The sequence below is a fragment of the Myxocyprinus asiaticus genome, chromosome 1 (genome assembly GCF_019703515.2).
Source record: "Myxocyprinus asiaticus isolate MX2 ecotype Aquarium Trade chromosome 1, UBuf_Myxa_2, whole genome shotgun sequence".
NCBI lineage: Eukaryota > Metazoa > Chordata > Actinopteri > Cypriniformes > Catostomidae > Myxocyprinus > Myxocyprinus asiaticus.
In genome coordinates, this window is record NC_059344.1 from 9,054,560 (window position 1) to 9,066,850 (window position 12,291).

Sequence of the window (12,291 nt, forward strand, 5' to 3'; positions counted from 1 at the left end):
GGAAGGTGTGGATTTACCTGGCTGCGCTGCTGGTCTGACAAAACAGATGTAAATAAAGAAGAATCTAGCAGCTAGCAAAACTTTAGTTGATACAGCACCTGAGTTGAATGCTTTACAATCACCCCATTCTGTGTGAATATGTATGTTGTTTGAAATGTTGAACTGAGGTTGGCTAACACACTAAAGCTAGCGGCAACACATCACGTGTGCTTGAAATGTCATTTCCGTCAGCTGTTAAACGGTGAAATGCTTCCATGTATTTAAAAAAAAACTTAATGTGTTCCATTTGGGACGATACTATACTTTGAAAATTCATACACTACATGGCGGGTGTATAGCATATTTTGTAAGTGCATAAATGTATAGTGTGTCGTTTGGGATACCGTTACAGTTTGCGTTAGTGGAGAAATACAGTCCTCACCTTCTTACACTTGTAAAGCTGAGATGGACAAATTGAGCAAGCAAAAGGTATTACATTTTGTTGTTGGGTTAAATCTCTGGATCATCTGAGTAACAATCATAAACATACATATACAATATTTAAAGCGCTGGATGGCATTAAATGTATGGCATATTCAAATAACCACTTTCATGAAAATCTATTGAATGGGATTCTTGGCTTTAATAATACAACTCTGGAGGTTTTAAAAAGATCTTTAAAAGATAGCTTTTAAAAGATCTGACCACTGTAGACACTATATGCATGAAAAGAAATGAAATGAAAAGTTGACGGGTATCTGAAATCTGGAGCAAAATAATGATGTAAAAATCTATCCAGGAACTATTTTAAAGTGAAAGGAACTATGTTCTGGAAAACAAATTAGTCTGAGAAACAAATTTTTTGGTTTATATTATGACAGAAATTGTATCCGGTGTAATTTACATTGTGTGATATTTCTAGCACATTTGTTTATGGTTATAAAGCACGTGAAATAAGACCGTGATGGTCCTTTTTTTGTAATAGACACTGAATAAGAATACTGTATAACAGCAGCCATATCAAGTATGGCAACTTTTATTTATTTAATAACATATTTATGTTATAATAACATTATTATGTAAACACATTAGAGTGTATTAAACACATTTATATACAGTATGTGAAAGTTTTGAAATTCATATTTATTCCACAATAGACTATATCCCCTGAATGCCAATCAGCATAACTCAAGTGTCTATGTTACTGACGTTGTGAGGTATTCATAATGAACTAATTTGTCAAGAGAAGTAAACTTTATACAAACATTCCCCCCTCAGTGTGTATGGAGCACGGAGCAGTAAACACTGTGTTAGGAGCATGTGAATCTTAACGCAGCTATGGTTAGCTATCAGATGTTTAAAAGGATCATTCACGTAATTGAACCCATTTACATGCACTTAAGAAAATGGCTTATTCCAGGGTTTGCAGGATGCGTTCTGAAATGTCAACGTGAAAATCATTTTACGGATTAAAAGAAAGCTGTTCAGCACACTTTTATTTTTATTAATTTCTAGTATGTAGTCATGAGGAGTGAAAAAAGCTCGATGCCAAGCCTCAGTGATAAGAAAGGAACCGAAATTGATAATTCACCTAAAAATACAAATTCTTGCATCAATTACCCAACTTCATGCCAACTCAGATGTGTATTGCTTACTTTATTCTGCAGAACACAAATAATTTTTTTTAGAATAATATCTCATATCTGTAGGTCCATACAATGCATGGGAATGGTTTCCAGAACTTTGAAAGCCCAAAAAGCACATAAAGGCAGCAAAAAAGTAATCCTTAAGACTCCAGTGGTTAAATCCATATCTTCTGAAGCAATATGATAGGGTTGGGTGAGAAACAGATCAATATTCAAGTTCTCTTATACTATAAATCTCCACCTTTGACCACCCCAGACCAGTAGGTGGTGATATGCTAAAAAAACAAAAAAAAAAAAAACAATGAATCACCAAAAAACAAAAGAAAAAGAATGTAGAAGTGAAAGTGAGCTTATAGTAAAATATTGATCTGTTTCTCATCCACACGTATTACATCGCTTCAGAAGACATGGATTTAATCATGGGAGTCGTATGGATTACTTCTATGCTGACTTTGTGATTTTTAGAGATTCAAAGTTCTGGCCATCATTCACTTGCATTGTATGTTCCTAAAGAGCTAAGACATACTTCTAAAAATCTTCTTTTGTGTTCTGCAGAAGAAAGAAAGTTATACACATCTGAGATGGCATGAGCGTGAATAAATGATGAGAGAATTTTCATTTTTGTGTGAACATCCCTTTAAGAGAGCTGTTACAATGGCCTAATTTGGCTTATAACTTACAAACAGCAATTTGTATCTCAGCTCCAATAATTCAAAATACCAGCCAATAATGATTCAGCTGGGGGAGCGCATCATCCTCTAGCTTTACAGTACACAATATGGCATTTTTATTTAGCTATATACAAGTACAGGAGGAATTGTCTGTGCAGGCAGAATTGAGATTGTTTCACCTTTGTGTGCGTGAAGGGTTTGTCCAGAGCTGTGATGGAAGAGGTATGTCCATATCCTTAGAGGATATACAGTATATAGATATAGATATAAAATATTTTGGAGAAAGAGTGCCCAATGAATGATTGAATGAGCTGCATAGAGAGATCTCAATGGCATTTGTGCTGGAGAACCGGGTTCTTGAAGAACAAAGCAGCCTCACACTACTGGCTGCTCTGTAAAAAGAAATATAGAAATTCTAAAAAGTAGTGGTTGCTAAATCGAAAGGTAAATAGAACTGTGAGTTGCTGCGGCAGCTCCTGTTCGACAGCAATATAACTTGAGATGAGGAACAACTTGCCAAGTGAGGAGCAGCTTTGATCGTTGAGTAGAGAGTCATGGAACCTGTTGTAGATGAATGGGTGCCTGGGGACAAATACTGGAAGAATCAGCACCAGTGCGAGGGAAGCAATTAGGAAGGCTGACTTGATTAAGATATTCACAATGTATTATGGGAGTGGGTGGTCACTATCTAGCCCTGGTGTTGTGATTTCCCTTTCCATGGTGAAAGCAACTTCTCTGATTGGTGGATCTCTCTTGAGAATTACAGGTAGTTTAGTTATTTACAGGGAATTGGGCTTTTACAAATCATGTTTGAAAATGAAGTGGAAATCACATTGACTTTTGGCTTCTACAGCAACATACTGTTTATCACTGCTTAAAAATCTTGAAGCTTATTGTAGGTCTTTGAAAGGTTCATACGTTACGCTAAAAATCAGTTTCTCAATGGAGAAAATGAATGGGATTTTTACTTCTAGAAGCCTACTGTTGCACTTTAATAACATACAATAGGTAAAGAACAATGTGTACTGTCGGTGTATAAAAATATGTGAAATCTGAATCTTAAGCCCACTTTGTATTCTCCTGGAAGAAGTTCTAAATATTTTTTTCCAACTGTAATCAAGTCTACATTAATGATACATCTGAATGCAAGCAGGCGTTTAGTTTTAAATATTTAGGCAGATTATTTTTCACAACAAATCAAATACAAATTGAAGTGAAGAGTCCAATGTTTTTTGTTTTGTTTTAATTCCTTCAAATTAAGGGCGATAATGATTTATTGACAATCAATATGATGCTTATCATAACCGGACATGGGAGCATTCCACTTAAAACAAAGATTGCACTCACTTCAAATGCTGTGATAGTTGTGTTACAACTAGTACAACATGACAACTACCTCTACAATCACCCATCAATCTCCCTGACATGGTCTGATGTACTGTATCATGCCTATGCTAACTTTTCTAATATATTGCAATTGTACAATAAATATAAATATGAAACAGCACAACAACAAAATAAATTATATTTCTGAGTTTGCAGTCTAATTAAATGTGATGAGAAGAAAGGACTGCAAAATATTACAAAAACAATAAACAGAGCAGTCTGATTTGTAAATTAATGAATCAATCAAAAGATTTATTTCCTCTGGGCTCCCTAAATGCAGAAACTGAACTCAGCAGGAAACACTGCTACATGCACCTGAAATTTGGAGTCCTACTTGTATCTGTGTTTTGAAGTTTTAACATTAACCATTATTCATTTAATCGATCGTTCGTTTAAAGACAGCCAATAATGGAAGTTTCTAAAGACTGAAATCCCTATTCAAATGTGGTGGGATATGAATGAGTGGGTATGTTTTTGTGTGGTCTGTGTGTTTTACCCTAATAGTGAAAAGCCAGGTGGTTATGGGCAGGCCCAAATGGAATCTGCAGACTTGTTTTGCATTTTCTGCACTGATTTTGAGGGAAAATTTGCTGAAGGGATGTGTTAAATTGAGCTGAAATACTGCACTCTTATTGGTAGCTGAAAGCATCATGAGAATAGCCAAAATATTTAGTAAATAAACATGCAAGGGTGAGGAATGTATAGAACTTCTATGAATGACAGATTTCACAATTATATGGAAATCTGCTGAGATTTCTGCTGAGCTCTGCATGTGCAGATTCTGCCTGGGCCTGGCTAGGGGTGGCATTTAACATGGGTTTGTTGTGGTGGTGGTGGTGGTGGTGCTCTTTTCTGTGTGGAGAGATAACTGCATGTTTGTGATTATACTAGGAGGAATATGGTGAGTAAAATGGGCTTGGTGCAAAGTGTGGGGCATTAAAAGAAACTTTATTTTCTTAAAAAGTTTAGCTTGGATTAGCATCCAAACCACAGGTCAAATAATCTCAATCAAGGTGTGACATGAAGACCTCCTCCCCTGATGCCAGCAATGCCCTGCTCTTTGAATCACTGCCCTTCCTAGGTTCCTGAAGGGAGTGGGCAGGAGAGCGAGGAGGGGCGAAGTGACTATTCCCCATTTGGTGGCATGTGATGAGACACACCTGGAGTCAATGAAGAGCCTCACCACTGCGCCTCTCCTTGGGGGACTGGTCTCTTCATACTGCTGTCCAACCAGGTCAAGAAATGGAGCTTGGAATGGTCCGGAGAAAATAAGATGTGTCGCCAGACCCACCCCCTGCTCGGTCCTGGGAAGCCGAGATGCTCTGGAGTAGACGCTGCCCGTCATGCCCTGGACCAAGGATGGGGAACATGTTGCAGCTTCCAAACCCCGCCCATTATACCTGGATCTTACCCTTTCATCACTAACCATCCTTCACATAGTCCCAGCGCACTGCGAGGACGCCAGATTCCTCTTTGCTTTGGACACTATCCCCCCTTATCTTCATTTTATTATAAATGCCTCTCCAAGGCCTGACACCATACAAAATGTATCTGACTCTTGCTCACCCCTCCACACAGGGTCACATTAATTTCAACTTTGCTTGGCTGTGTATGGAAGATCTTTGAGAAAACAAGGTGTTTTATACTGCTAACCATATCAGTGAAGCCATAGATCACAGCAGCAAAGGTCAAATTGGAGCTGCCCTGTTCTCTCCCTTAAAATGAGCTCAACTGATAGCAATTACTCAGAATACACAAGACCCTTTTGTTTCTTATTACCTACTTCTCTCTTTCAAGGTCCTTTTCATCTACTCAGCAGAGGTAATATCTTTTTTGATGAACCTGAGGATGAAGTTGAACAAATATGAAACATAACATTCTGAATGTGGCCAGTGTGCATGGAAACAAAACATAAGGTTTGATTGATCATTACTGCCCAGACACTTTGTGACACCAGTGTTGGAAGAGGGGAATGTGTTTGTTTTATAAGAAAATGTCCTGATTCCGATCACAGTTTGCAATCTGACCAACTTTGATCTCAAATCAACAGACAAAAGTAAGATTTAGCTTTACACAGCAAATGAATGCAGAGAAAACTACGGAATCTATTGGGTGACTTAACATTAGATCTAGTGTAAGGCATAATTCATTCTCCTGGCAGAGGCTGCTGATATCTACTGAATATGGAATGAGTTTGTCTTCTGTCTGGTTTGATAGGCCCAAAAAATTTAGCCATGCATATAGGGGAGGGAATCAAGAACCAGTTCTGATTAGGGGTCAGCTGCATTAAAGAATTACCTTAAAATACTAATATACATGTAATAGATTGGATTGTTTTTAAAATGTTTAAAATTGATTGATCCAGTCGTGGATGCTGATTGGTCAATAGTTGTGCTTTATTCGTGATAAAGCACAGCTGTGACCTCTTAACAGAACTTCTATTTGTATCATTGTGCAGCACCCATCGCTGATTGTTACTTTTATTGCATAGCACCATTCTTCTAATGAAAGAATGGCATTTAACTATTTTACTTTAAAAAAAAAAAAACATAAATAATAAACATTTGTGTCCTAAATATTTTTTGTTGTGTGGTAAAAGTTTTATAAAATTAATAAGGCATGCGAGGCTGTGCCATATTGTAAATATAGTCACGGCACTTCACGTCTTGTGTGCTTAACAACAACCATCAGCCATGACTATATTCACAACCTCTCAGACATTGTTGCTTGAATAAATAACATTAAAATAGGTTACCAAAAAAAATTTGTTTCTCTTTCATATTTTTATTTAATATATAGTTTGGACTAATTAGGAGGTGGGACATTCTTCTTTTTTTTAATCTTATAAGAATTGTTAATGGAATTCTTAATGAAAACCGAATAGTTAAGTGAAATCAAAATCTGGACTAGAATTGTTAAATTCCTTATTATTCCCACCCCTACATGCAGTGCACAGTTATGATTGAGACTAATGCTGTTGGTCCATTCATCTCTTAAAGTTTGAATTCCCTTTCAAGTTGATCTCTCAAAGCTGCTCCCTGGAGTGATGATCTCTGAAGTCCTTATAGAAACACAGCAGTATTATTGCCAGTTATCGCAAGCATATTGTAACAGGGTAGAAGGAAAGGAGGAGGCGAGAACCGGCTTAACTTAATATATAAATAATATTTTAATAATAAACTGAATCAAAAGGCGAACACACACAGGTGTCGGACAGCTGTCCGTAACTCTCTCTTTGTCGCACTGCTGTCTCCAGTCGGCCTTTATCCCTCTCGGGCTAATCAGCCCAATTAGGGGCCGGGTGTGCAGAATCACTACCCGGCCCCACCCTGCCACACATAGAAACAGGAGGACAGCGGCATTTCATCAGAATTGTATTACATCTCATGTGCTCTGCAAGCCCAACTCATCACTTTGTTGTTTTGATAGCGAGAGGATTACTTTTAATCTGTCTGCTGTGCTTCCAACGTTAAGACTAGCTTTTGCACTTCAAAGTATTCATGTATCCTTTGCACTTCACTTGTGCCCCTCCTCTTCTGGGCTGCCCAGTGCTTCCCTCCAAACCATGTCAGCTTATGTCCTGATTGGTTGAAAAGGCTTATGCTGTGGTTGGCCTGGAAGGTTCGGCCCTGCACACCATGGCAGTCCTGCAGGCCTACCAAGCGGACCTTTTAAAGGTCATGGATGAACGCGGCCTGGACCCCTATCCTTTAAACAGCTGTCGTGCCACTGATTTGCTGCTCTGGGCTAAGATCAATACCCAGGCCATCGGCAGATCTGGGTATTCTGGGCATCACTTTTGGCTGAATTTGTAAGAGATTTTCAACAAGGACGAGGTTTTTTTGCTTGATGCTCCAGTGTTGCAGCAGGGCCTCTCTGATGACACCATGAGTGCCATCAGTGAGAGATTCCAGTCAGCCAAGAAGCAGTCGGTCGCCTACAAGCACATCTTGCTGAGGCAATATGACATTGAAGCGCAGCCGATTCGCTCATAGTCTACTTCAGGGCAGCTTTATGTTGAAGAGTGTGACTGAAGCTTTTTTTCTCCCCAGTAGGTGGAGATTGAGCTGGCGGTTTATCCGCAACAGCCATGACCATGGAAGAAAATTGTGCTTTCTGGAACTTGTACCAGTAGAAAACCTCCTTCTGGATGAGCAAAGCATTCCTGATGGTCTACGGACCTTGAAATGGGGAGTAAAGCCTTTGAAACAATTCAAGAAGGCTCGGAAAACACTTCTGTGTCCCCAGTATGATTCTCTCGTTCTCCCCAGTGTTGTATGCCAGTAACAGCACAAGTAACAAACAAAATAAGAGGAGATGGAATGCAAGCACAGGGATCTGTTGCTTACACACCTGGAGCTTTTGGGCCTCAGAGTCAATTGGGCAAAGAATAGCATGGTGCAAAGTCGGCAAGTTTCCTTCTTTGTAATGAAACTCGACTTGGTGACCATGTTGGTGTGTCTCCAATCCATGACAAAGTTCATGTCAGGAGTAGCTTTACCGCTGATAGGATTCCAGCGGATGTCCAGGTTGATGGCCATGGCAGCCACTGTACCCCCTATTGGTTTGTCACACATGAAGTGCGGGTTCCAGAAAGCATATGTGGCGACAAGGCAGCGCTAGGTTTTGTAATGCATTTTCATTACATGGTAGTCCTCCCAAGGCGATAATCCAGCACGTTGTAGGCAGTGTTTCACTTTTTTACAATTGCGACTGGATTCAGGACTCTCTCCATCTATGCTCAAAGTTTATGTAGCTGCCACTTTGGATGGTTTGTCATTGTGCAAACACACTTTTGGTTAGTAAATTCTTAAGAGGAGCTAGATGGCTGAGGCACTCTCGTGTTTCCATGTCATGTGTCCAATGTTCATGTGTCTAATATGTCCATATTTCACTACCCAGCTTGGCTAGTGTGATGACTTGTAGTGTTTTTGCTTGGTTGTTTCCTTCAGTGGTTTTCACTACCCTGTCGGATAATGAGCACTGTGCTAGGGAATCTGAATCAGTAGCATGGCATTATGGTATTTGATTCCAAAAGCATGAGCTACTGAGGCAGCATTGAGAGACTGACTTGATAAGGAATGTCACAGTTACAAATGTAACCTTGGTTCTCTAAAAAGAGGGAACAAAATGTTGCTTAGCTTGCTGCAATACTGATGAGGGGAGAAGTGTCAAACACAATCTGCCAATAAGATTGGTGTGATTCTATACAGGCTTCAGAGATCATGACTTATGGGATGACTTCCCATAGTGTCAGCTACTGACGCAGCATCTTGTTTCCTTATTTCAGGGAACCGAGGTTACATTTGTAACAGAGACATTTCCAGCTTCTTACTTGAAAAACTGCAATAGAACGGCACTTTAAGTTAGAATTCCAACTTGAAAACTTGTGCAAAAATCCACAACTGCGATTTTGCTGTGATGCTGGTGCATGACGTCATACAAGCATGTAAACATTCACTTTTAAGCAAATAAAAAACATAATTGAATGAAATTTCCTTCATTACATGATAATGAAACTTGTTTAGCAAACGTTTGCAGAGACATGTGTTAAATGCACTAAATAAAACTCTCTTTTGACAGTTTGATGCTTGTAGAAATATTTCTAGCATTGCATAGCATTGTACCCTCTGCAGTTTGGTTGCTAGGATGTGTATCTGTTTACAATTGGACACTTGCTAAGCTAACGGGAGAGTTGCAGTTTTGTTTCCATGTATGTCATCTTCCAAGCATCGTACAATGGAATGCCTTTATGGTCGGATGTCTGAGATGTCAAGTAGAAATATTGCACATCTGACTTTGAATGAAATGCAGCATTATCAATGTGAATGCTCTGCTCTGACTGGCCAGAAATAATGTAAAAGGTCTGCTCTGATTGGCCATGGATATTAGGCATGGTCTGCTTTGATTAGCCATGGATATTGTAAATGGTGTGCTCTGGCCAGGGAGAATACACTGTGCACATACATAAATTTTCATACAATGGAAAAGTGAAAATAACACAAACATGTTTCCACACATGCACCTGTGCCTGGCCACCTGTACATCATTATGAAATATTGCTGTTGTCTCTTTCCATTTTCCTCTCTTCTTCCCATCTTTTTTTCTCTTCTCTCCTCCTCAAAGGTTACATTGAGGCAGCTGTCATTCCTGTGGGAGCTCGACGCATCAAAGTTCTGGAGGACAAGCCGTCCCATAGCTTTCTGGGTAATTACTCAACCTGTTGCTATAACAACCACCTTCTAAATTGGGGGTCGGGGGTTCTGGGTACTTTGCATAAAGTGAATGAAGCCTATTTTTAGGACGATTGTTTTTTTGTTTTGTTTTTTGCATAGTGACATAACCATAATACATCCAGACATTTTATTTTTGAGTGTTTTTGTAATTCTTATGGTATGATGATTCTCATTAATCTCATTACTGTAATACAATACTTTTCATATTACAATACAAATACTGTTTTTTTTATTATTATTATTCAGCCTAATTAAAGGCAGTACATTAAATACTACCATGATGTATAAAAGCATTTAAGTGCAAATAATATTTTTTTTCACTTTACAGTAATGAGAAATGGGGGATGACTTTGGCATAATGTCACAGATTAATGCAAAAAAATCGTAATGGCCCAACAGGTTTTGTTATTCACTATTGTATTTAGTGAAACTCACTAAAGAGTTTGTAATATATCTTGTAAAAGGCAATTAAGCATTGTTTTGTCCAGCTGGCCCACAATGGATGAGTGTATGCATTTAATTTAATTCATACTAATGAGTCAGAAGTTTGAAAGGACAGAAGTTTGTGTCTTGCATTCAAAAAGTAATACTGACAGATCATAATTAATTTTTACACTTATTTTTCTTAAATAAACATCACTTCTCTCAAAGGTCAGTATTACATGATTAACAGGAGTTGAAGGTTATTAAAATGCCCATAGTCTAAGATCTAATAGACTGAGTTTAATAACATTATGAGGTTTACACTTTAGAGGCTGATGATTGTATTCTTGGAGAGAGAGGCTTCTTATACTGAATTAAAAGTTCCAAAATGCAGTGAGCTGCTTACCAAGGCTGCGTTTTTGGGATTTATAAATGCACTCTATGTTTTCTAAGCATTAAATTATTATTTTTTTAAGATACATGCATATATCTGCCTTGGCCTGAATACATTCAGTCACGTTGTTTGCTTAGCAACATGCTAACATCCAACTGTATTGGAATCAATCATGAATCAAGTCTCCCCTGCGCTGCTCTTCACTTGAAGAGCATTCTTTATGTGGTGTGTAGAGCTGCTGCCATGTAGAGCATCCCAAATCAGCCACTTGTGAGGTTCCATTTAAGATAGGATGCTGACTTAGAAGGCAGCTGCCTATTTAGGCAGTAGACAGCAAGGCAGTTCATTAGTTTTGAAATAAAGCTTGCATAACACCTTTTACATTTTATTGTTTCATACAGTGATGTGTTAACACACTGTATGTTTAGTTTGGGTCTGGTTTGCCATCTTTAGTAAAGGGACGGAAGAGTATTTTTTAATGTAAGCCAAAAAGCTTGAAGTTACATGAAAGCGTACTCCTAAATCTAAAATAAATGGTGTTTTAGCTTTGCTGTAAATTTGCAATCTGAATTAAATGTAATGAAATATAAAGACTAATTTACATGTTTTTGCACATGCAAAATAGATTGAGTGTAATGGTGCTTTTGATTTTTTTTAGAAAATGGTTTCAGAATTTAATTTTCCACCATTTCAAACTTCTATTTAAAAGCATGGCAAGATGCATACATTGTAGTCAGTTTTTTACTGATAGTATTGATAAGTTCAGAGCATATGTTTTAAGAATATCTCCTATTTGAAATTAGCTACGTTTACGAGAATAATATCAAGGAAAGTTTATTTGCTCACCCTCTTCATGGCAATATTTGTCAAGCTGATTTGTATTGCTTTATGATGCTTGTGCCTTAAAAAAAAAAATTTATACCTTTATTTCTTATTGACTGGTTTAGCCTTGAAGGACTCCAGCAAGCGATCAATAAACAATGACTGGAAAATCGAGCTGCCAGGGGAATTTGAACTTGCTGGCACCACGGTTCGCTATGTGAGAAAAGGACTTTGGGAAAAGATGTCTGCCAAGGGACCCACTAAGACTCCACTTCACCTCATGGTAAAATCATTAGGTCCTAACATCCACCCCAGGGGGACATCGCTTCCTTTCTTAGCTCATTGCCACTCTTTCACACGTTACTTGATAAATTTTGCTTTTAATGTCAATGTGAAACTTATTTCACATTGAGTTTTAATTTTATCCACTGGAAAATGATTGTATCATTAAAAGTTCATTTGGACAAAATTTTAGATGAAAATTACTTGGAATAACATGCCCCAATGAATTGTGCACAAAAAGACCACGGACATGCAATAAGAAAGTAAACAGGGTCCATTTTAATTAATGTCATGATCTACATGTGTATAGTTAATTTAGTGTAAATATAGCAATTTTGCTCTCCCCGTGAATGGCAGAATGGCTTCCAATGATCTAAGAAGCCTTAGGTATTTCCAGGATTAACACAACGTTTCATTTTAAATTTGGAAAACAGGCCAGTCTGCTAATCCAA

At 38.1% G+C, this 12,291-nt stretch overlaps 1 protein-coding gene across 3 annotated transcripts in view; it reads left to right on the forward strand.

The window, feature by feature from the left end:
- Window positions 1-12,291, forward strand: part of adamts17 (ADAM metallopeptidase with thrombospondin type 1 motif, 17) — a 329,457-nt gene that overhangs the window by 167,528 nt on the left and 149,638 nt on the right. For all 3 annotated transcript variants that reach the window (XM_051711565.1, XM_051711576.1, XM_051711587.1), the window contains 2 exons: window positions 9,809-9,889; window positions 11,683-11,840. In XM_051711565.1, coding sequence (XP_051567525.1) covers window positions 9,809-9,889; window positions 11,683-11,840 — 239 coding nt within the window. The remainder of the gene's footprint in view (window positions 1-9,808; window positions 9,890-11,682; window positions 11,841-12,291) is intronic.